This window comes from Taurulus bubalis (genome assembly GCF_910589615.1).
Source record: "Taurulus bubalis genome assembly, chromosome: 16".
NCBI classification, from domain to species: Eukaryota; Metazoa; Chordata; class Actinopteri; order Perciformes; family Cottidae; genus Taurulus; species Taurulus bubalis.
In genome coordinates, this window is record NC_136604.1 from 11869081 (window position 1) to 11894773 (window position 25693).

Here is a 25693-nt window from a genome sequence, read left to right on the forward strand (position 1 = left end):
ATAGGGGGAATACAATTCTACACAGTAAACAAAGAAAACACGTAAGACAAGAAATACACATCATGGATTGAGTTTGCCTGTCAGCTGTTGCTTCCTTTAATTGTCATAGTATAATGCTACTGTTTCAACAAGGATAAGTATACCATTTGTTGTAATCTGACAAGGCAAGAATGACTTGTGGCCAACATGTCAAACTAATATTACTTTTTTATTTATACAGCATATGTCTTAGTTTTAATTTTAGAAAAAGGGTGCCGGCATCTTTGCATGTAACATTCAGGCATGCATACAGTCTTTGATATGGTCTTTTGCAATGGTGGAAGAAGTATTCAAATAATGTATCCAAGTAAAAGAAGCAATACCACAATCCATTTAAAATTATACTTAAGTGAAAGTATTCACTACAAAATGTACTTTAAAATATAAAAAGTCAAAGTACTCCTTGGTAGGTAAGGTAGTCCCGGACAGTGTGTAATATTGTATTTACTTTTCACCACTGATCTTTTGTGCTTCACTTTTGGTAGAATACCTTGGTAAACGTAATATACTTAGGGAGAGGTTTTCTAATTGTTTGCACAACTGTTTCATAATTCATCAATCACATTTCTAAGATAAGATCAATTAAGATAATCATTTATTAGTCCCGCAGTGGGGAAATTGCAGGATTACAGGAGCAGACAGGTAAAGTGCACACAAGAGAGATACATAGTCAAATAAAATAAAAAACAAGTAATATAAATAAACAGTAAAACAGGAATAAAAACCAGTAAATAATCCACAATAGTATTATATACACAACAATACTTATGAAAACGGTTTTGCTTTGCAACGTCAAAGCTAGTGTCCTAATGACTATAGATGGAATATGTAAAAACACGTAAGAGCTTGTGTAACTTGAAACGAGAGGGCGTGTCCGGATGATCAGTTGGTCACGTGCTCAGTGTTTTGTCTAAGCGATCCGTCCCACCCTCGTGCTATTGGCCAACTCGACAAATGCCCGTGTCTGATTGGAGAAATGGACTGTCTGTCATCACTGTCAACATGTAAACCAGGAAGTCGGAATGTGAGTAGTGGTGTGTTGGCATTCTGGAGAAAATTTCGATCAAAGTACAATAAAAACCGTTATTTCCATCGTCTCGCGTGCCCGCGTGCATCAAGCAGGCGCTCTGTCATGCAGACAGACCTCGACTCAGCGACATTTTCTCTCGGTAAACAAGAGCAGTGTAAGTAAGTATCCTCGTGAGTGCAATGAATTAAAGCTGCCCGATGCCAATTGCATTTCCACGTACATGTTTTACGTGTTGTACAGTTGTACAGAATGATAATTCGTTGGTTTGTTTTGCTCAAAAGCGAACGAACTGTATGGAGGTCTGCAAAGAGTCATGCAGTCGCTCAGACTTTCTTCTTCACGTTCGAAACTGAAGAGAGACGCACATTTTTTCGGAATCCAAATTAAAGTCTGTTTAATATCCGTGGGTAATAGGTCATTTTTACCAAAGCTGACGGATAGAAAGATGTATGTCAAAATCCCAGACACCAAACTGTCCCAAAGCACCATGGTCTGTTAATAAATTCACATGTAACTCCATTTGATCAGGTCCATGCAGGCTATCTGACCTTTTTGGTGATAAATACTATGTCAGTTTTGGAAATATGTGTTCCAAATGTTTTGCTAACCCCCATTAATGTTGTTGAGCGTACACTGAATATAAAGTTGAATCAACACCTCTAAAATAGCAAAACTGAACATTCTAACCTTCAGTGTCTGTCATATTGGTAATATACCTGAAACATGTTTTAATCTAGCATTGCTCCACGGTCCTGCTCTTGTTTTGTCGGCTTGCCTTCTGAATTCTATTACGGTATTTCCTACACTTGCACTTAAGCTTGAGGAAAATTCCCCCTTAAATTGACCTTGTTTAATTGTACTGTGGCAAATGTTGCTGTACCAGTTATGAAACAGGCTTTCTGAATAGCGAAACAACTAGCAGTGAAGGCCATTCTTAAAGAAAATACTAGAGTTACGTGCTAGACATAGCTTAGGTGTCCAGTGAATTCAGGTCCTGATAACCACTGTTAATGACGAGAACGTGCTATCAGCCATGTCATCTCTGCATACAAGGTGCAAATATAAACGAGAAAGTATCATTTTATCATCACCTGCAATGCTGCGGTCACTGTGCTTCAATATGTTTTTTTTTCTAATAATCAGCACGCTACCTTCTTACTATTTGTGTATGTCTTCACTGTTACAAATACTCGATATACAGTTAGTTACACATGTGGAGAAATGTCAGAGTGGAACGACCACAGGGTCCAACAGAGGCTTCAAATGTGCTGCTTTTGGCGATTTTAGATATAGTACAATGATATCGCTGCACAGTAAAACATAGCTTGAAAGTCTGAGCCTACTGTGTTCAACTGTAAACATGGCATGCAGATAATTTCCTCTCTCCCCTTTTACGTCCTCTAATTTGCTGACTCTGATTTCCACCCGCTGGAGAACAATAGCATCCTTGCTCCTTCTCTGCTGGCACTAACGGTGTTTGAAATGTAGCTGAAAAAAGTTTTTAGTGTAAGGTAAAATTCAGGTCTCTGAAGGCAGCAGTCTCCCATGAGAAGGCATCAGTCGGCACAAGCAGCCCGCCACGCTCCTTGAACATGCTAATTCAGTCTCTTCCCTCGATTCCCCTGCTGCACCTCTCGACTCTTCACTACTCCTGTTCTTCTTGAATGCACATAGATACTTCCCCCCCCCCCTCCTTTCATATTCCCCTCTCTATTCTCCCCTGTGCACACCTGCTTACAGATTCCACTCCCTATCACACTTAAACAGGCCTTTTTAAAACAATGATAATCATTAGCCGAGTAGGACTTGATAGATATCGAGTTTTACTCGTCAAAACATACCTAGCATATCTTACATATTATGCTTAAATATTTCCCTATAACAGGTCAGAGGGACTTGAGTATCATCAAAAAAGCTCTGGCCTGCCCCTCCACTCATACTTGCTTTTTCCAGTATTTTAAACAAAAGGCTACACTATTGATTGATGCAGTGTGTTGTGAGGGAGCATGTCTGGAATTTAGAGCGCAGTACTCACTGAGAAACAAACATTTTGGATGGATTCATGAAACACACACGTTGAGTTTTAGCACTTTGTATAGAAAAGTATTATTCAAGCGTAGTTATTTCTGGTAAATGTACATCTTTACTAATTATAATGCACAGCCCTGGAGACTGACATTTATTCTGTCACACTCTTGCATACGGTAGTTACATGTGGAGTCTAAGTATACTTTTTGTATTACTCCAAGCTCTTTCTCTTTATATCTTGCATGTGAGCTGTCAGGGTAATCAAAGGGAGCTCATGGTGTGAAGGGAAATGGTGTTAGACTAAATGAGATGGATAGGAAGCGTGCATACTGTGAACGTAACACACATGGAAGGTGATGAGAATTAATTTAATTATGTGGAGCAGATGTATGTGAAAGATAAACCATCTGCCTGATCAAAACTGACTACTCTTCTCCATATATGATTGTGTATTAACTTGAATCCTTCCTGCAGATTTCACAAGTTATTTGGAGCTACTGTAGCAGGAACAAAGCTATATCCATATTTGATTAAGTTAAATGATCAGGTGTTGCATTGAGACCCAGCTGTAAGATTCTCTCACTCAGAAGGTGTTTTATTCTCCTCATTTCTTATCAGGTTGAGGAAGAAGAATGGGGAGGAAGGATGCCTCCTGTGCGACCAGCTTACCGGTTGATCAGTACCGAAAACAGATTGGTGAGTCTTCATTCATCCGAGTGCTGCTCAAATCAATTTGTTGATCATCAGGAAATTAGTCAACTGTAATCAAAAATCCATTGATTATATATTCTGACACTAGTTAGTAAACGATTGGAAGAGATGCTCTTGATTTTTCCTTTTTTTTTCATAACATAAAATAAGTTTTAGTCGAAGCTCATTGATGTAGTATTTTGTAAACTAAATGAGTGATTAATCAATATATTAACTGACGATTAAAGCAAAAAAGTCTGTAAATTAGTTCATAATGCTTTTTGACAGTTTAGATTGGTCTTTGATTTGTTAAGTATCGCCGATTAAACAAACATCATAACTCGGAGCTTGATGTGCACAATTTTACCACAACACAACAATCAACTTGTAGAAACCAGCTTATGTCCCACTCAATAAAGCACACATGATACTATGTTGTAGTGAGTATTGTTGTAGTAGTTTCATAACAGCTCAACCTTTATCAACGATGGCTATGCAAAAACAAAAAGCTTATTATCTTTGCACAGTCCTGGAAACTTTTCCAATTTGTATTGTATTGAAAATAAACTTTAACCAGACTCACAGGAGTAGAACCAGTACGCAAGCTGTGGAAGTAATTACACTTTGAGACGAGCATGCAGCATCTAAGGTCACAGGTCTGACAGACAGACAGTGAATCCCCGGCTTGTAAAGCCCCTTTGATATCATGGCAGAAGCTGTTTTGTCAAAGTTTAATATCACTCTAATCCTGCAATATTTTGTTTTCCCATCTTTCCGCTTGCATCAGAAAGGCCTTACTAAGGCAATATGGTTAGCATCAATCAAAAGTTTGGTCCCCTTTAGCATGCCAGCTGTGGTTGCTTGAAGATCACAGCTCGTATCATGTCATTTTGTTTTTGTTTTCCTTTTGTGGAGCAAAACCAAAAGGTCGTCAATGGCAAAGCTGGATAATTGTGAGCAGCGAAGTCTTGTCATATGCTTACTTCAAATCCCAGAAGTGGTATATATTGTGTACATGAAATGTGACTCAGTAGTCTTATGAGAGGAAAAAGGAGTTAGACTCTAACTAAAGCCCTGATATCACTCTCATAGGAACCTATAGAATGGCTGAAATAGCTGAGACAAAAGTGAGAATATGTTCCTCTATAGCAGCGGTTCCCAAACTTTTTAGGCCACGCACCCCCTACTACATCCCGACCGGGTTCACGCACCCCCAATCCCCCACACCTTAAAAAAAAAACGCAACAGAGCCTATTCATAGACGCATAAAATCGGACCAATGCGAGAACTGTTTGCTTGCGCGTGGCGTTTGTTACAAGATTTAGTCCGCTGTATAAATTTCAGTTACACAAGGCGTCACTTTTAAAGAGCAATAAGGATGGCAAGGACACACGCACAGGCTCAGAGAGGCAGATTGCATTTCACATTTATTTACTTAAACACAGTAAGCCACGTAAAGAACAAAGAGTGGCACGTGCATAGGCTCAGAAACGGATAGAAATAAAAAAGGAGTCCATATGAGGATTTTCACATGCAGCGCAGGTGGCTCAGCCTGTCAAGTCTACTTGCAGATAGTAAAGCTCACTCTTCTTCACGCGACCGACTAACGTTGCCAGGATGTCTTCGGACAAAGCATCGATGCAGCGCGGCGCGAGACAGTGTTGTTGGACACCGGGATCATGTCTAACTTTTTAGCTTCTTTCTCTCCAATCATACATTCCACCATCTCTTTAGCAGCTGGCAAGCACACGTCTTCGCCGATTGTGTGAGGTAGACCCTTCCTTGCTATTCGGTAACTGAGCAGATATGAAGCCCGTAGTGCGTTTTGTGTAGCGCCAACACATGAATGAGACTGCAATTGTTTTTGGCTGTTTTGTGACTCTTCCAATTTTGATTTAAAAAATGTAAGGGGCTTCTGACTTGCACTGGCATGCTTGGTGTTCAGGTGGCGGCGCAAATAAGAGGCTTCAGACAGCTGTTAGCCAGAACCTCACTGCACAACACGCACTGTGGCTTCGGGCAATCTGCATTGCCAATCCAAGTGAAGCCCAGACCCAGATAATTGTCATCATGTTTCCTCTTTTTTTTCCCAGTCTGATGCTCACTCTCGTTTCTTCACCTTCACCTTGACTCCGCGATGGGCCTCTGTGCTCCCGCTCCGTCTCCTCTTTCTCTGACTCCCGGTCGATTTCTTCTCCCGGTCTCTCCCCAACGCACCTCTCCGTTTCTCTCGCCTCCGGTTCCTCACTCTCTCTCTGTCCCTCTCCTCTTTTATTACTGATAGCTTCAGATGTCCCACCTGACAGCTTCCCCGATTTCAGCCAGTTTAACATATTTTCATGGATGTTGCTGAATGAATGAAATGACGTTAGGTGCACAAGCTAGCTAGTGTGTATGTAAAAGACAGTCTGGCGGCCGGACCGGAAGTGCATCTATTTATTAAATTGTACGTTTTTAATTCAAATCTTACAAAGGGAATTTTTATAATTAAAAAATCCTACTTAATTTTTTTTAAATGATGTTTAATATTAAGTATTACACCATTAGACCACCATTAAATTTTTCCTCTCGCGCACCCCCTAGAGGCAGCTCCACACTTTGGGAATCCCTGCTCTATAGAGATGGCGACAATCACAGCTATAGAGGAAGCTGAGCAGAGTGACACAATCCTGAAGATTTTAAAACTAGCAGGACACCGTGGATTTCCAAGTTTATAATTAGTGTTTCTACACAGGAGAACTCTGGCTGTGGAAAGTCTAAGAAGCAGGTGCTTGGTAATCGTGGTCCTCTTGCGATTCATATTTTGACTTTGACCAGCACAATAGCAATTCGTCCCACCAGTCAGAAGACGGTCATCCTCTCAACAACAGCACAGGACATCCAGGAGGGTGAGGGGCACAGGGGGTTCAGGGATGAGGTCAAACATATGACCTCATATTTAACTTTTGCACTAAATTCCTGACCCAAAAGACAATCCGCAACCATTTGAGAGAACTGAGAACATTTGGTCCTCTCTAGCAGCCTGTCGCATCCAATTTGTCATTTTATTCTGAAGATGCCGCCGATTTTCTTTGATCACTAGTCCAAAGTTAACATTCTAGTAGCTACCTTAGATGTGACACTGCCCACAAATAAGCATCTTGAAAAGGTTTTGGCAGCCTTGAAGTTATTTTTCTTGACTAGTGAAAAATAATGACACCTATCTTAATGATCTACTATTTTTTGTTGCATACAAAAAATATTCAGTAATGCATCAATTTATTTATTTCTGCTACTGGTCAATCAGTTATGTAGTATGTATAGGGATGGGTATCGTTTGTGTTTTTTACGATACCGGTGCTAAACCGATACTTTTAAAACGATACCGGTGCCTAAACGGTGCCTGAACTGATACTTTTTTATTGCCAATGCAATTCTTTTTCTTCAAATTGAACAATATTATTAACTGTTTAAAGTATACTATAGATATAAATAAATAAGTACATACAAAACACACTTCAAACTACAGCTTCAAACCTTTTAACTTCAAACTATAAAATATATATATTTAAAAAAAGAACAGACACAAGCATCAGGTGGCCTGATGGGACTGGTGCAACAGAACTCAGACTCTGTTGGATCCTAAAACTGCTGCTTTACTGGACTACACGTCATCATTAATATCAACTGGAGAGATTTGTTCCATCAAGCCAAGGACGGACGTTCAAAAGCTCGTGCTCGTGTCTCCAGCGATCTCTGTGTGCGCGCACTGTGTGTGTGAGCGCTGGAGCGCCCCCTCGAGCCCCGCTCTGCATGCAGGCGGACAGAGAGCAGAGCAGCGAGTGTGCTCTGATCCGCGCTATTTTAATAATCGTTTTTAATGTGCGGGCACCGCGCTACCTTTTTAGTATCTATATACCGTGCAACTTTACAGAGTAGTGTAAAAAAAAAAAGTATTTAAATCGGCTCAGGCACCAAAATCTGCGTTGCTTTTCGGTCCGGTAGGTACCGGACGTGTTGGAACCGGTTCTCGGTATCCAACCCTAAGTATGTATAGTCTCAACTTGCAACAGCGGTTGAACAGACGCCTACAGGTTGAATGGAGATGGATTTTCATTACACGACCCTTTCTCCCTGTGAATGTTACTTCTTGTTTTCTGTAATTTTTCAATTAAGATGTTGTGTAATCCACATCCCCTCTCCTGAAGATTGTGTCGACAGTTGCATTGTTCTCGTCCCCTTCCTCCCAGTGGATGATTGTTTGTTGTCCCCTTCTGATTCACATCCTCTGATTATTCCAGGTTTTATATTTCCTAGTGTTTTTTGGGGACTAATAGGACTAATGATACTCTTAAGCTAAATGATTTATGTTGATGCATGTTGGAGTCTTTGCACCATATTGTCACTTGTACCTGTTTGTAACAGATTGGATCTTAAACAAAAAGTCTTTGTAAACTGTATCGTTGTGACAGCAGTAGCAATATTTGTCTTTCTCAGGCATATGATAGTTTGTTGAGAAATGTCTCCGTTTCGTTTACTCTACAATGGCTGGGGTCTCATAAAGCAGAGTGATGGTTCTACATGTTTCCATAGTGGGACAGAAGAATAAAATATGATTATTAATCACACATATATATCTTTTAGCCGCCTGTTGGCGTGTAAAACCCGGGCTGGTTCAACAAATGAGAGACAGACAAGACATAACAAGCTCATCTCCCACTGTCACATCCCAGGGGCACGGAAGATCTTTTTTTCTTTCACAGTGTTTCTTTTCCCCCACTCATCATTACAAAATATGTAACACAGGTGTCAAGCACACTGTGGTCCTCTCTCTACCTTCCAGCCTCTCATTTCTACCGTTTTTCCTTCTCTTTGAAAGAAAGGCTTATTCATTGAGCATCAGCAGTAGTCCAGGGTGGACGTTAAGCTAAACCATCATCTCTGCTGGAGTGCTTTTGTCATGATGGTCAATCTAGAGGCCACTGGTGACATTCTCTTTTTAAAAACCATTATTAAGCCTGTTATAATTGGCTTTGCCAAGATGCCCTCAGGAGAGGTAAAGCTATAGTGTTCTTACATGGAAGTGGTCACTCTGTTCGAGTAATGATTGCTGCTGCCTGCTGAACAAAGTAGGACACATTGTTCACGGATAAAGACACCCAAGATTTCAAGAATGGCAAATTGGAAATTATTGGCTGAAGAAGGCGTCTTGTCACATTTGAAAGAAAGTCAAACCTACGAACATGTACTTCTCGCGTTTAAATGTATATAATTGGAATATTTCCTTCACATTTGTCGGTAGACTTCGATGCATCACACGTCTCAACACTGTATACATTTGCTTGATAATGATGATTTAAGATGTGACAAAAAGAATACAAGCTTTGTCATAATTGTTGCTAATGGCAATCTGGCAGCCCTTACTGTTGAGCCCTTGCATCTTGCAAGACTTTGCCTCTGCTCTCCTCGCTGCACATGATGCGAAGGACAAGGCATGAATGTTTCCCATGCGCCTGGCATCAGCCCTCCAGTTCCACGGCCGTGCATCCTGGCAGATGCCAGCGATCCGGACCATGTGGTCACTGACTATTTGGCCGCCATGCCACGTAAACACAAAAGCAAAGCACGAGGAACTGTCAGACACGCTGTCAGTATGTTGCCGGCATCGACCCAGGGCATTCAGAGACTACTGGACAGTGTCTGTCCAAATCACCCCCCTCTGCATGTGGTGCATATGCAGGATAGCTAGTCTCCACAGAAGCAAACAAACAAACACACTCACGTACTTGTTTGTAGTTTTCCTTCACGTCAATTGTGCACAGTAGCTTTTAAACACAGTACATTCACAGTACTGTCTGGACAATAAACGCTGTTGTCACAAAATAGTCTTAATGTAATTCATTAATGTGACACTTTAAATCATTAAGGGATCGTTTTTTTTTTAACTGTTACGGCCTGAGGTCACATGTCTGCATCTGACAGTGTTTTTCCATGCTTGAAACGTGGCAAAATTTAAATAGAAGCTTATTAATGGAGAAGTGGCATTGGAGTTAATTACTAAGCTGTTTGCTTCTGTTAAAATGCTGGCCTTTTTATTTTATTTTTCAAGTCTGCATTGCAGGCTTGACATACGGAAGTCATGGTTGCACGTGTTTCACCGTTTTTTTTTGTTCTTTTCTTTTTTTTCTTTGTTTTTCATCCCTAATTAAAAAAAAAAATGTTGAGAAGAAAAAACATGCTCCATGTGGTAGACTAACACAGCTAGAGAAGTACGTGGAATACTTGGCTGGTAATGTAGCTTTGAGGAGAAACTCGCTTTTGCAGTAGCTTATTTTTGGCTGATACAAAAGTGAATGTCTCAGAACTGTTATTCTGGTGGATCAGCTCTTTATTTAACGGGAAACAAAACTATTTTAATTTCAAATGATGATGCAGGAGTCTATAATTACATGATGCCAAACTTAAATTTATATGCAACAGCTGTATAAAGTTAGTATAATGAGGCGACATGACATTTTGTAAGTCATGACAGACTTTTCACCTCAAATAAATGCATTGTTGGACGCACTAATCATAACTTAACATGACGCAATCAAAGATGGCTTCCTGCCTTCCAAAGCCATCAGAATATTAACATGACATAAAAGAATACTTGAATCTTTATCCAGTACAACCCATTGATGCAGTGGTTTTCCTGCGTCAATGAAAACAATTCTCAAAAACTATTGAATATTGTATATGTATCCAACCATTTTAGTTATTTGGTTGTAAGGAAGTACTTATTAAAAATGTATTCATTATCAGCTCGTTACTTGGTACCTACTCATACTTCTGGGTATTGTTTTGCAAAGTGCTACCATTTTATTCCTAAAGAAAGATGCAATCTCAAATCGAATATGCAGATTCAAATGTTTCGATAAAAATCTGACAAATGTCTTAAATATTCCCAAATATATTTCTTAATAACACAATTAACACAAATAACACAATAACACAATTTCACACAACTAAGACTTGAAAGAACAAAGACAACAATAAGTAATCTGTTATCCACACTCTGCACCACTTTGGAGTCCACAGTAGTGCATTTAATGCAACATCTTTATGTAGGTTATTATTACTGATATGGTCCGAGTTTTTAACTATGTTATCCTTTTTATTTTCATTCACACAAACTGTGACACTCATCTATACCTACCCCTTCTCTAGCTTCACTTAAATGGCCAATTTGTGCGACACACAAATCACATACCCCCCTCCTACCTTTGAGTGCTCAATCACTCGTGTGGTTAATTTTAGCTAATACCCCCTACCTGTCTCGTTATGCTCAGGAGTACAATAGCTGTGGATAAAAATAAAATCAAACATCATTTACAGGTAAATGCAATGACAAACATGCAAGGGAAAAGCATGAAACACACATAAAAGTGTGTGTGTGGTTGGGGCACTTTAATTTTTCTCTTGTCCTCGCGACATGAAAAGGAAGCCTCTCAACAGGCACTCTAGGCCGCCTTACAGGGGAGAATGTTCTTCTGAGACACGGAGAGTGATCCTTTTCAGTGTGGCAGGCAGAAGTGGGGCGAGATGGCAGGCCGGCGTGTAGCACAGTACAACCCAAGATACAAGATAATTTGTGACAGAAAGTGGCGACAAGGTGAACGGCAACGGCGAAAAGGAGCATGTTTGAGTTTGTGTGTGTGTGTGTGTGTGTGTGTGTGTGTGTGTGTGTGTGTGTGTGTGTGTGTGTTTGTGTTCCAGACCCATGCAAACAAACCACATGAGGCTTTACATCATGTTAATTCAACAACATTACATAGCGTACACAGTCTGTTGTAAGTTTCCAGAATATCTTCTCCATATTAACTGAGTCCTATATTTATTCTAATGTTGCTCCAATTAAGTATTGACTCTGACCAGATGGTTATACGTTTATTGAGGTGTGATTACGTTTTCTCTATGTAGAATAATTTAAGACCCACAAATAAAAACAAAAACAGCACAGGTGCGTGTTTGAGAAGGCATTTGTGGGAAATGGTTTAAATGATGAAAATAATTCTGCCTTGAAATGTAAACCCCAGCTCGTCTGCCTTTGAGCATCTGTGGGCACTTTGCTGCAGAACAGACACCCTGAGGACACAGATAGCCAAACAAAGCACACCAGCCACAAAACAGAAAAGTACAGATTGTTCAGTTTGAAATCCAATTGAACAACTTTTTGTTCACAACTGGAGACAGATGAGGTTGCATAACGGACATCATGGATTGTTATTATTACTGGTTGTGAAGAAGACCATTTCCCAGATATCCTAGATATGAGGCGAGGTTATAGTGTTTATCAAATAAATGTTGTTAATATTCAAAATCATAAAGGCCCAGTCAGTCACACATATAGAATGGTGTGACCAGTGCTTTATTCTGCCTACGTTTGTAAAGCATTTTGGGAAGTACATTTTTGTTATCTGCTATAAAATACATAATACCTTGAAGAGAAGTAAATCTGCGCATTTCTTTGCACAACTTTTGGTTAAATTTGCAAATTTTCTCAATCCTGAGAACAAAATGGGAGCAAACCCACCAGGACAGAGAACATAGAAGAAGCTTGGGAGTTGTTGTGACTGACGAGTGCTAGCATCTTTTCGTCTGGCTAGCCTCTTAGCTGTGAGCCCAACAGCCACAGCAGACATGGTGTATTGATCCAATGATCAACAATATTCATTTTATTTTGTGATTTGATATAAATATAACTGATTGTATTAAATGTGTATATGATATCATCTCATATCTATTGCAGTTCCCTGGATTGAATTGAATCAATATTGTGTTGTGGCAACCTTTGCGATAACTTGTATTGTTAACAATCAATATGATTTTGTATTGTGATGAAACTTGTTATTTTCACCTCGAGACACGGATGCATTTCAGTTGACATATTTCTGGTGTGGCGGGTCTTTTACAGGAGTCAAATTATGCTAAATGAGTGAGTCTGATTCGACTTCAGCGATTCCTTATGTGTTTACATTTTTAAACATTTCACAATCCATTTGACTTTTTGTATTTGTTCTTTTTGATGTGAAGCATTTGATGTAGCTTCTTGTAGCCTTACATTATACAAATCCGCCATTTGCAGTCTGAAAAGCCCTGCACACTTCTGTGAATGGTGAGCAACCGAAAGGTGTCCTTCTATCAACCCCCCCCTCCACATTCTAACCTCCACATTCTGACAAGTGGAGGAGACATCCAGTGGCCCTCCTAATGAATTCCCACAAGCTCACTGTCTGCTTCTGGCAACATGCTCCCCATTTCTATTAGCCCTCCACTGAGCCAGGGAGGTGGAGCAGGGGTCTGGGACCGGGAGGGATGGAGAAAGAGAGAAAGGAATAGGAATAGCATTTTGTGTTTGCATTGTGTCACTGAACATTTATTTTACTAAAATGCACTACTACATTTGAAAATAAAATACAAACTGTATTATTTTCTTATCGCGTCACTGACCTCAACTTCCATCTAGACGCCAACAACATATGAAATAAAGTACATTAAGTAAAGTTGTCTGTCACTGACTGCAACATCCATCATGTCTCGGCAGATAGGAGTCGGGATCAAGTGTACGGCCGCTTGCTTGTGAGACACCATGTTGGGATTTTGGCCGGATCATGTGACAGGCCGGGAGGTCACTGGCCTTAGCTTAGAAGGAAATAGGCAGCGACAGGAGCGGAGGATGAGGTTGTTTGACACACACAGAGGGATTCAAGACAATTTACATTTTAAATCTGTTTAAAACAGGATTTTATATGTATAGATAGTAGGACATTTTTATACACTTTTGTTTTAATTGATACACTATTATATATATGCTAGCAGTCATCTCTCTCCTCCATGGCCGTCCCTAGAAGAGGAGCATCTCTGCTCCTCAGAGACATGACACTCAGTGCGATGCAGTTTGTTTTCAGAATCACCACACACACACACACACACACACACACACACACCTCTATTGGACCGCTCCTTGTTAGCAGTGTCGCTTTAAACCCCAGCTAATAACTTAAATGTTAACCATATGAACATTATGCCTAACCTTAACTCACACCCTGACCTTAACCCAAACCAAGCCTAATTTGATCTAAAATAACATCTTTAATCACTCGCTAAGATGTACACACACACAACACACAACACACACACATACACGCACACGCACACACTGTTTAGCAAGCTGTTGCCTTTCCACTATTGTTAACAAAGTTCCTTTTCCTGCAGTGTGTTGTTTCTAATTAGACCAAGACAGCCGGTTCTGCCTCATGTGAAGCCCGCTCACACTCACACACACTCTCACACACACACTCACAAACACACTCACACATACTCACACAACACACATGCTTTGCCAGGTGGCCAGTTTGCCCACAAGACTCACCCTTGAGAGTTGAGCCCATGGGAGGTCAAGCAAGCGCAGGTGAAAGCTGAGGCCAGAAAGGATTCTTTGTATTTTGGATGCACATTTCCTTACTTGTCTTATTTTTTTAATTTACAGCTATTTTAGTCGGGCGTTAGAATTGCAGCATATCTTACAAGAACAGGTCGGCATTCTGTTGTTCACTTTCTTGCTGTGTTAGATGAGATCAAAACTGCTCTCGCATCCGTTGGATATGCAGCTCCAGGCAGGAGGTGGTCCAATAATATAACGACTGGAACCAGGGTTGGATCTGTTTGCCTGTTAACAATGAATGAAAACTATTTGTTCAGTCATTTGATTTGTGTGCCACACTTATGTTCTGTCTTTCAGGTAAGCAGGACTACAAAAAGACAAAGTCAGCCTTAAAGGCCACACGGCTGAAAGCTGATGCGAAGAAAAATTCCTCTGGATTCAAGGTGAGGCTGGACTTCCTTTCTCTTCAGGACTACATGTTTACATGTCTTCCAATGTTTTTGCTTGCTTGTCTGTCTTGGCCCATCTGCGATTCTGCTCATCTTCCTGTCTGCCAACCATCTTCTTTGTTATGTGTCTGCTCTGTCTGAGTCTGTCTCAATAGATCCCTTCACATCCACGGCTCTTAGCTCTCTTAAAACCTGCGTTAGGTCTTTAGGGAATGTAACAACAACAACCTGAAATGATGCGATGAGGCCCGCTGCTCATCCTTTGAAGATCTGTGCAAGTGTTGAAAACTACCATCCTCCATAGAATAAAGTTTAAAATACTCGTTTCTAGAAAAATAAAGACATAATGAATTCCTGGAAGAGTCTCATTATTCTTTTAATGGTGAAGACGCAATGGAGGAGGACAGACAGTGACCGAGAAGTTGGAAATATAACGAGCAGGGAAGAAAAAGAACAGGAATAAGAAGGTGATAACATGGATGGAGTTGTGTAATGTGAAAGGGAAGGGAGTTAACCTCTTAACATTCCTGTAAAATTTGACGAAAAACGCCTATCCAGGTATACCCAAAGTAAATTGCAAGCTGTACTTAAACTATTTGGAGTAAATGCATGGTCTTGGTCTCTTTTGAAAGGTAACAATCTGAAGCTTTTTTCCCTCAATAGTCAGAATCACTTAAAGTGCTGCTGACACTGAGTTATATGAGTTTGAATACACTAAAGTATAAGGTTTTTATTTCCGTCTGAACATTTCTTTGTAAATAGATGCCTGTAGATGACTATAAATGGGACTTATGGACTGGAAAACACAATGGGACCATAGCCTGAAGCCTTTTCTAGTCTAAGTAAAAAGTTGATAACAATATCACAGAAAATTAATATTTTACACATGTTTTTCTAATGAAATGTCTAGGCGTTTTTTTATTTTGAGACTATAAATATTCCTGATATATATACTATATACCTATTAAAAAGGCTTATAGTCTTGCAAACTTATATAGGTACTATTCATATATATACTCCCAGTATTGCTGACACAGAGAAAATGAAGTATAAATGCATTTTTATGCTAATTTACACTTCAGACTGAATCTCTACAGCAGCTGTCTCTTCTCGATTGAAGGCTGTTGGGATTGTTTGCCCCCCCTCTTCCCGCCTATCTTTGTTTAGGGAATTTTATTGGCTGTCCGAAACGCCTGTCATCTGTCCTGTACGACGGAGCAGACGTGAGCCACGAAAAGAAAATAGAGGCTGAGCCTAAACTTCAACGTAGCTTCTGGTTGGGTAATGTAGCTTGTCAGTCAGGACATGAAGCTCCTATTGGTTCAAGTGGGGTCTAATTGGAAACGTTAGATTTCGGCGGACATGTTGATAGCGAGTTTGTAGCTGTGCTCCCATGCAAACATAACTTTCTGCTAAAAACAACACTACTTTCGGTCATAACTTTCAGCTGCAATGGAATTATGCAACGCCAGTTGGTGGATATTTATGGATGTAATCACGTGTTTTGAACTAAATCTTATATGGGATTTATTTTTATTGGACCTTTACGACGTAACAACGTCGTTTTTGTTGGAATATTATGGATTTATGGATCAATATGAGGCGTCATCGGTGAGTTGTCTTGATTTTCAAATCGCTTGTTTGTTTGTTGTTGTCTGACAAAAGTATTGATTGTAGCTGCTGTGGTGGTCTGATCTTGAAACGGAGTGGACAGCTGGAATCACAAGAATCGTAGTTTTCCAGAAACATATGGCACTCATACCGAACTATAAATAGATGTACAGTGTACAACGGAATGTACAACGGAATGTACAGTGTATAGTTGAATGTGCGCCCGCGCGACAGCAGAACGTTAAGAGGTTAAGGTCGTTGCTCGGATAGAAAGATGCATCCCTCCGTTGTTTGGTCACACTGCAGCGATTAGGAGCCGTTGTGCAGGCGTAGATGGATGACTCCACATTTATCACTCTGGCAAACGTTATTTATGCTTTTCCTCATTCGGTTGAACAGTTTTACTATTTCAAGGTCTCTCCACGTAGAGTAAGCCCATGCCAATGAAATGGCTTGTGAGTCTAACCTTACAGGCGTTCAAATCATCTTTGAACTTGCAGATGCCAACACAAGAAATCATCATTTTCATTTCCTTTATGCTGTTACAAAAATGAAAATCAGTTGCAGTAAAACTTAATTCAGACATGTTTTACATTTTCTTTTTTGGTATGTTTGTTTTCCTTCGTGGCATTGAGAATTGGTTCTCTTCACATTACATCAAAAGCCAAAAGGCTTCACTTCCTCATTAAGCCTCAGTTGGCACGTAGTACACAGAGATGAACAAATTGTAGTGAGGATTAAACACTGGGTGAAATGGTCAGGTTTTAAAATATGCATCTCTTAGACACGCAAGGCCTCATTAAGCACGTCTTTAATCCAATTAGATTAGTCCATATCTTGAAATATTGATATTGCTTATGAATAATTCAGGTTTTCCATGCTCAAGACGCAGGGAATTTTCAGAGGTCGGATTAAAAATACCTCTGGGACGAGGATATTAAACTGACTTAGACCCTTTGGCCCCGAGTTCGATTGAAATTCAGCCCAAATGTAATGGCTATTTGGTCACGCTTGCTTTCCCATCGAGTCCTTTTAGCGTTACATAAAGTTGTGATTTTTACACTGCTCTGTGATGAAAGCCCCTCTTGGTCTTTGTCTCTCTGTCCTTTGGTTGACAGCAAGGATTTGGCTGCAGTTTCTGTTGGCTTGTTGCTGTGTGCATTAGGTTTCTCTTCTGCTTGTTCTTTCTCTCTCTTTCGTCTCTACTTCTCTTTCCTCTTCCTGTTCTGCTTCTCTTTCTCCTTCTCCCTCTTTTACCATGTCCCTGGTTGAGATGCATGTCTCAGATACAGCTGGCACCTCAGAAGGACCAGCAGACATGTGGGCACAGAGAATCTGGCAGCTGCCAGGCCAGGCTGTCTTGGGGCTGTCCTAGTAGCAGGGCAGTCTGGGTAAGTTGGCAGCAAAACGGATGGAGGGACTGAGAGAGAAGAGGAACGTCTGTTCCCACAACAGCGATTTAGATGCCGGGCTGCACAAAACGACCTCAGAAGTTAAGGAAATCTGGCCCTCGTGGCTGAGAGTGTATTCTTATTCACACGTTGAGTCAAGGTGTGTCTATATAGCCTGTTACTGTCTGAATTGAAGTATGGACATGTTTCCCACCCTGCTCCTTCAAAACCTACATGCATGGGGTCATCAGAGCAGAGATGAAGAAACTGGCAGGAAGTGGTCAGCAGTCTCTTCTCAGTTTGCCAGTGGAGTAATAAGTGCCTTCGAAGTAGCTCCAGTACACTAGCTTGCAGCACAGGAAACAAGCCTGCTGCCTCGTCTAATTGGCACACGAGCCTTCTGTTCAGTCCTGCACTCGTTTCCCTCAGTCTTATTTAGCAGCTGAGCCAAGAAAGTTGGGGAAAAATTGCTTATGGAATTGGCGGAGGATGGAGGATACAGATAATGACTTCCAGCTGTCATTTTTGAATGTATAGAAGACTATACAGATTGCGACTCTTTTTATTTTGTTGTTGTTGTACTTTTAGTCTTTTTGTGATTCCTATAAATATTACACACTAGTACTAAGTCATGAAGCTGTTAGTTTTTTCTTTAAAGAAGCAACTCTGATGAACAGGTAAAGTCATTATTGGGCAGCATCTAAAGAGTATCGAGTATAAACTGTGAGATGCTGGACTGAAAACTGCCAAACTGCCGATTGCTGAAGCAAACTGGATGTGTTATCTGTGCTGGCCATTAAGTTTATGAGGCTCATTTGCACTTTCTAGCTGGTTAGGAGCGTAGATGGATAGCACATCAGAATGTGTAGGTGTTATGGCCTTTCATGCCATTTAACTTACAGTAAGCTTTATGGAAAGACTGATTTTAGCTATATGATATTTGTTTAATTTAAGATGATCAGCAGGCCAAAGGTCAAAACAGGTTACGGCATATAGTTATTTTAAACATATTTTGGCACAGTAGGGCATTTCATTGTAGGGTGTAATAACTTGATTATTTTACAAAAGATTAATGCAGAAACGATGAGTCAAATATTTGATTGGATTAATTAAATAAATGAATATCAAGTCATTTGAATAATTATTATAATGTTTTGAGCATTGGTCATTTAAAACATTTACAGACATAATTGTAGGGTTATTTGTATTGATGACTTATGTACAGATAAGACGTGCTTACCAACCACAGCCCAAATTCACCAACATTCAGCCACAAACACACTGATTCTCAGCACATAGGCACATACTGACACACACACACACACACACACACACACACACACACACACACACACACACACACACACACACACACACACACACACACACACACACACACACACACACACACCCAGGAGGAGAATAAAAGTCAGACCAGATGAGGGGATGTCCACTGAGCTGTGGCTTGTCGCCAGGGTGACGGGGACCCAGCTCCCAGCATGCCAAGTGCGCTGCAGCTGCCGCCGGTGCTCAGAGAGCCTCATGATGAAGAACGATGCTTAGGCCCTATCCAGAGGTCTCCATCAGAATGTGGGCAGAGAGGCTGCGTGTTTGTGTCTGAGATGTGTGTGGCTGTGTGAGTGGGCGCAAATAAATGTGTTTGGTTTGTGAGACAAGACAAGAGTCAACACAGTGGGCTACTCTCCTCGAAAACAATGATCTCAATCAAGTGCAGGTGCTTCCTACAACCCAAGTGTTTTCACCAAAATCCCTCCAGCTTGTGTTCACAGACGAGTCACTGTAACCAGCTGTTCTCTTCCTCTCTGAAATCTGAAGCAGAGAGGGAAAACAACAACGCAACAACCAACATCCCGGGTTGCGATTTTGTGTGTCCTTTTGTTTCAACGTATAATTCAGCGGAGTACTTTCCTGTGTCAGAAGCACAACATTGTCTTTGCGATTCTGTCGGCAGATTTACAAACGCTTCTCCTTTGTTAGGTTTTTCAAAGCTGCGAGAGAACACAAGAAAAAGCAGAAAACAATCAAGCCACGGTGATTTGATAACAGTTCTTTTCTCCGAGGCCTTGGCGAAATAGAAAAGTAAATCAAGCAGTGGGAGCCTGGCGGTTAATATATGAAACTAAAGTGCATGAAATTTAAAAGTTTTCCAATTAAGCAAGGACTTAAAGCTGTTTGGAGGCTGCCGGGCTGTAGATAAATGCGGGCTGAGGCTAATGAAGACCAATGCTGCTGATGACTAGGCACTACAACATGTACACAGATAGCTGTGGATGCCGTGACGCCTTTTAATTGTCACCCCCCTCTTCGGATAGGAATTATTATTAGCCCCCCACCACCGCTCGTTTGTGCCGAGCCTTATCTCTCACTTGTTTTCCCTCCCCTCCTCACGCTTGTTTTTCATTCTGTCATTCCTCCATGTAGTTTGGCCAGTGGGTTGAATGTGCAGTCATCTCTGTGTGTGCGTCCTACGTATGGTAATAACTGAAGGGATGTTTTCTCAAATTTTCTTTCATATTTGTTTGTTTGCTTCGGTTTGCTGCTTTCCTGTTCCATTTTTCTTCAACCTCAGCCTGTCACTGAACATATGGCACACATTGTGTTTATCGTGGTTCAGCATGATTTGTATACAGGTGGCGTCTTAAATAATATAAAAATAGAAGAACAAGATTACAGATATCTGTGAAATTGTTTGTGTAGGATTACATGTCTTTTCAATATACTCGTCATGTCATCTTTGTTGTTGTGGCCCAGTTTGCATGTAAAAACTAATTTCCATGTTCAAATCAAATATTTTGTTTGAATAACCCCTAATCAGACTGTACTCCTCACCCTTTTCAAGCTCTCCAAGCTCTCCAGTGTTGATTAGAAAGTTTGCTGCTAATGAGTTCTCTTGATAAAGAATAACTGGCATTGTTCAATACTCTGAGTGGCCCTAATGAAACTCCAGCTGATGAAGATTGTAATCGTGCGAGCGCCACATAATGAACAAGCGCTCCAAATACCCATTTTCAAGTTGAATGACACTCCTCTGGAAGGCTTCAATTTGTTTGACAATTAACCAATAGAAATTAAAAAAATAAGAAATAGGCCATTTTGTTTCGAAAGTTTAACTTCTCAGTAAAACTGGCAGGAGAATAGTGAAGATTGATTGCAGATTGAATAGATTCAAATACTGCGGCCACTCAATATTCTGTTTCTGAAATGTGATACTGTGCATTTTATTTTATCTTGGATGTGGCCCCAGTTTTACTACAAAATATGTTTCCACTTGACGTCTTTGCATGAAGAGAAAACCTGAAACTAATCAATGATTCAGTCTCTAGAAGGCATGTGATGTGCTAGCACACTTTCCTTTAACTAAACTACACAATCCTCAAATACATTGTCTCTCCCATTGTTATTGTTTTTGGAAAACTGGCAACCAAACCAAACCTAACATTAGCCGTGGAGCAGTCTGTGTAGGAAACTGTAGCTTTACTGTAGCGTTTAAATGCACCATCACTATCATGTTGAGTTATTTCTTTCTAAATATATACTTTACGTCATTTATGCTATTATAAATTCCGCTATTTTACCGCAGTATATTTACCGTCAGTGTCACTTTCATTTTACCAGGTAACGATTTCTCACAGTGAATCTCTTAAAGTAGCTGAGAATGTTTGTGTCATTAGAGTTAGAACTCAAACTGCGGAGACCTGGTTTCCCTTTTAAAGAGTCTGAAACCATTTCCACACAAATGCAGGTGAAAACACATTTGCTTGTCTATTTTGGCCTTCCGACCGCTGTAAACAAAGCTTGCACAAGGAAATGCTCTTCCTCGTGGATATCTTTAAACTCCCCAGTCTTGACAGGAAATGTGATTATGAGCTTGTTAACCTTTTTCAACAAAACAATCATGGCTTTCATTTCTCTGTGCGGTTGCTTATACTTGTTCATGTATAATGTGCAAAATGCGACTTTCATTCTCTGTAAAGTAAAATATAAGGATTTCCTTTAAATATAATTGATTGAGGTCTCAATGCAGCAATTACATAATTACAATTACAGAATAGTCCGTATTTGTTACTTAGCAGTCATCCTATCACTGAAACAGACGGATACTGCAGGTCAGTTACAGCTGGCTGGTGTGATCCATTTCTTAGTGTTTTTATATTTACCAGCAATAGTGTGGAGCAGCTTTAATTTCATTTGAGCATTTTTACTTCTTTTTATGAAAACAGATTTCTGCTTTATTGACTAAAATAGTCCATTTGTCTTTAAAAGCACATTCACAAGTTAGTTTAAATATTTAGTTTGACCTTTTTTTCAAAATGCTAGTAAACAATGTATTCTGACACACAAAGTTCATTCAGTTTCATTTCAATGAAAAGAGAGACAATGGGGACTTGGCAAATATAGACATAACAACACTAAAAGATAAGCACGATAATTACAGAACCATGTCAACGCGTTCAAACAAAGTAGAGCTGCTCCTGTGCATAAAGACAGAAAAGGGATCAGCCAGTAACATGTATAAATAGTTCTACAGAAGAACGCCGTATTTTAAAACCTCTCTCTCTCTCGCTCCTTTTCAGGATGCATTCCTGGTCATCGCTGCAATCCTGTTCTTTGTCCTCTGTGTCTACGCCTTCTTCTACCTCAACCTGAGTACCGAGATCAACCTGGATCTGGATGTGGATTAAGGAGAGGTGGACTCTATGCCAACGACGTCTCGTCTCTTCACATCATACGCGAGAACAGAATGCAGTCTGTCATCTTTTTTACACACTTTTGGTGACTCGTGGCGATGAACCGCCTCTTCAGGAGAAATGAGACAGAAAATCTACTTTCACTTTATTTTCTGCATGGGAGGATGCAAACTATATAGTTATTTTACTGACACTCATACTGTGGTTTTACATGTGAGATATTCTGTTCTTCCCTGAACCCAGATCTGAGAGAGTAGCTTTGATTCTCTTTCCCTGAAAAAGTCAGTGACCTCGTGCTTTGTAGCACTTGTATAACGTTCTGCTGCAAAATCCACCTACAGCAGAGAAAATGAGCTGCATTTTAATTTAACTTTTCTTTTCACAAGTCTTCCACACTACAGTCGAGACCGAGCCTCCGTTAATCATATTCTGCGGAGTCACGTCCCTGTTTTCTCCACTAATAGAAAAATGTAAATCTCCTGCTGAACTTCTCGTCACATCGAGACAAACACTTACCTCACATTCCAGTGCACAAGCCTCTCCTCCTGGATATCTGGAGATCACAAAGTGTGAGATTAGAATCCAGAAAGCCCTCGCCCTGATTGAATGTGTGTGCAGAATACAGAACAACACATTCTACCTGCCGCACATACAGGCAGCACGGAGACACACATCCACAGGATTAGCATTACAAATATGATCCTGTTTTTTCATCTGAATGGAAATTGCAGAGATGAACAACGACTGAAGTGTGTTTCTCTTAAGGAATTCCTTGATTATTTTTCCGTCTTGTCAAACATAGGATGTGATGTGTGTCTGTATGAATGTGAAGGTTTGTCAAAGCCCCTTTATCCCTACTCTTCTTGCACTAGTACTGCAAGGTGCAAGGACTGACCTTCAATTTACCTTTTCAGTCAAAGTGCTTCCACTGTTGGAGAGATTCTTTGTTCACAAAGAGTCAGTGGCTTTTGTTTAGTCCATTTCTTATTTTTTTTTCATGTTATCACTTTCTATTCCTATCACTATCAATTGCAATATGGTCCTTTGTTTTAGATATGACTCTTTTATATTAGTGTAATGCATAGAAGGCCAATACCAAATACATAAGAGACCAGGTGACTTATTTCATTCCTTTTTTTCTCTCTCCAGTCTCTTTTTAAAAGCAAGTCTTGTGTCTGAGCCTGACTACGTTCTTTGGCTTCGATGAAATGGGGGACTGATTTTTAGCTTTCAGTTTCTGCTCTTTTCTCCCATGACCTCCCGACCTCTAGTAAAAGACTTCATGTCCAGGAAACCATTATGATAAGCATGCCCTCGTTCCCTCAGCCAATGGCCTTTATCTGGCGTTGGTACTTTAAGATCCCCTTCCTCCACCACCGTGGGTCACTCACATGTGTAACAATAGATAGGCAGACCTGAGAGACCTTCACATGTGACACTGGTTATCTAAAAGGTCACCATTACCAACTGCAAGAGCTCTGACATCAGCACAAAGGAAATGATCTATTTATTCAGACCCACGTTATTGAATTGGTTTGTATGGTGTATAAACATTTTTACAGTTTGCTTTTTCATAATGATTTGGTTACAGGATACTGTGTGATATATTATGATTAATCGTTCTGTTTTATTTTAGTTAAATTGCTTGTATCTCTTTGTAATATGAATAATGCCAAATGGAAATAAAGATTAAAGGACCTTTTCGGTTTGTTTAAAATTCTTTGTATGACTTTTATTAAACTATTAATGCAGATAGAGATAGGTGTCATGAGCATAAACAGACAGCAATATCAGATTTGTTTTAAGGCCCATTTTATTACCGCAATTGCAATTATTAAATTGTATAAAGTAAATGTTCCATTGAAACACAACAGGAGCCGAACAGGCAGTGCATACTTTAGACAACACCTTGACATTATCTTAACTACCAGTAATGTTTTATACTTCTCCATCCATGAAGGTTTATATTTAGCTGTTAAATGCAGGTGTAGTCGTTACTTTGAGTCCTAAAACTTAATGAATAAAAAAAATCCAATTGTCGATTTACTTTTATGGGGTATGAACTCGCCATTATTTCTCTTAGATCTCGTCAATTCTAAGCTATAAACAACAGTGTTCTATCAGTAATGGGTTATTAAATTGTATTGACTATAGTAATGTCTTCATCAGCCTACATGTCATGGCCTTTCCTTAATAAGAGCGAGAGGGCCTGTGCATCAACAAGTGTGACCGTGGCGCATGATTCCATTTTAGAGAGATGCTCCAGTAGACTGGGGATACCCACAGCAGAGCTGATCCACACCAATGACAACAGGACACGGGTGTGACGCTGGCACTCATCATGTGACAAACCTGTGCTAATTGACGGTGTTTCGCTGGCTTCTGCTCACAGCAAGTCAAACGCGTGAAGTTAATCAGGCAGAAGCATTGTAGAGCGTTCAGCATGACCGTAGCAGCGAAGCACAGGAGTCGAACGCACTGAAGCTTTTACGCACCACCCTGAGACAAATGAGCTAGATGCCACGCACCCAAATCCTACTCATTAGTCATGTGAGGTGTGTCACCAAGAGTGATTACACTGAGCCCCAAACTTGCATATGCAACACCACACACATGCAATACGTAATGTCGCTGCACTTTCCCACACTTAAGCCAGTGGGGAATGTTCTCATACATGTATGGCTGTTTACCGAGACATGAATCATAATTATGACTCCTGGTGAACTCCACACTGCACTTTTGGAGCATGCTAGGTTTGGCGACCATGATATTTGCTTTAGACATGTGCATTTTGTCACATTTTCTGTTCGCACCATGACGTCATGTGAACATAAATGGTCTCGTTGACCTCAGTTTATTTTCTGTTTAGTTTCTAGGATGACGTTAACTCCTGTTAGAGAGAGAGCGACAGAGAGAGAGAAAGAGAGAGAGAGAGGGGGGGGGGGGGGGGGGGGGGCTCGTGCAGCCGCCTTTCTCTTGTTCATCTATGTGTGTGTGTGTAGTTTCAGTATTCAGCACAGCGCCTTTGGCTATGCTCCAATGGAGCGCTCAGTTTCTCTGACGGACCGGTGAGAAGTGAGGAGGGTCAGTCCCGCCAGGAGCTCATTTAGTCCCTATCTCTATCACACACACACACACACACACACACGCACACGCACACACGCGTACACACAAAACTCTACACAGGAGACTCATCTCTCTCTCTCTCTCTCTCTCTCTCTCTCTCTCTCTCTCTCTCTCTCTCTCTCTCTTACACTGCTGCGTTCCCATTAGGGAGATGCAGTGAGAAGACAGGACTGATGATGCTTGTCACAAAGTACTACTGCTAGTCTCACACACAA

The 25693-nt window shown here is 40.5% G+C and overlaps 1 protein-coding gene across 1 annotated transcript; it reads left to right on the top strand.

Moving 5' to 3' along the window:
- Positions 1-1135: 1135 nt before the first annotated feature.
- Positions 1136-22367, top strand: triqk (triple QxxK/R motif containing). Its single transcript, XM_079232249.1, has 4 exons — positions 1136-1227; positions 3716-3793; positions 14550-14635; positions 22239-22367. The coding sequence occupies exons 2-4, from the start codon at positions 3730-3732 to the stop codon at positions 22344-22346; spliced, it is 258 nt and encodes an 85-aa protein (XP_079088375.1). The 5' UTR covers positions 1136-1227; positions 3716-3729; the 3' UTR covers positions 22347-22367.
- The last annotated feature ends 3326 nt before the right edge of the window (positions 22368-25693 follow it).

Bases quoted from the DNA above. Each gene is read 5' to 3' on its own strand.
- triqk (XM_079232249.1), top strand. From the start codon at position 3,730: ATGGGGAGGAAGGATGCCTCCTGTGCGACCAGCTTACCGGTTGATCAG. The intron at 3,794-14,549 runs GTGAGTCTTCAT...TCTGTCTTTCAG, and splicing joins TCAGTACCGAAAACAGATTG to GTAAGCAGGACTACAAAAAG. The intron at 14,636-22,238 runs GTGAGGCTGGAC...GCTCCTTTTCAG, and splicing joins AAAATTCCTCTGGATTCAAG to GATGCATTCCTGGTCATCGC.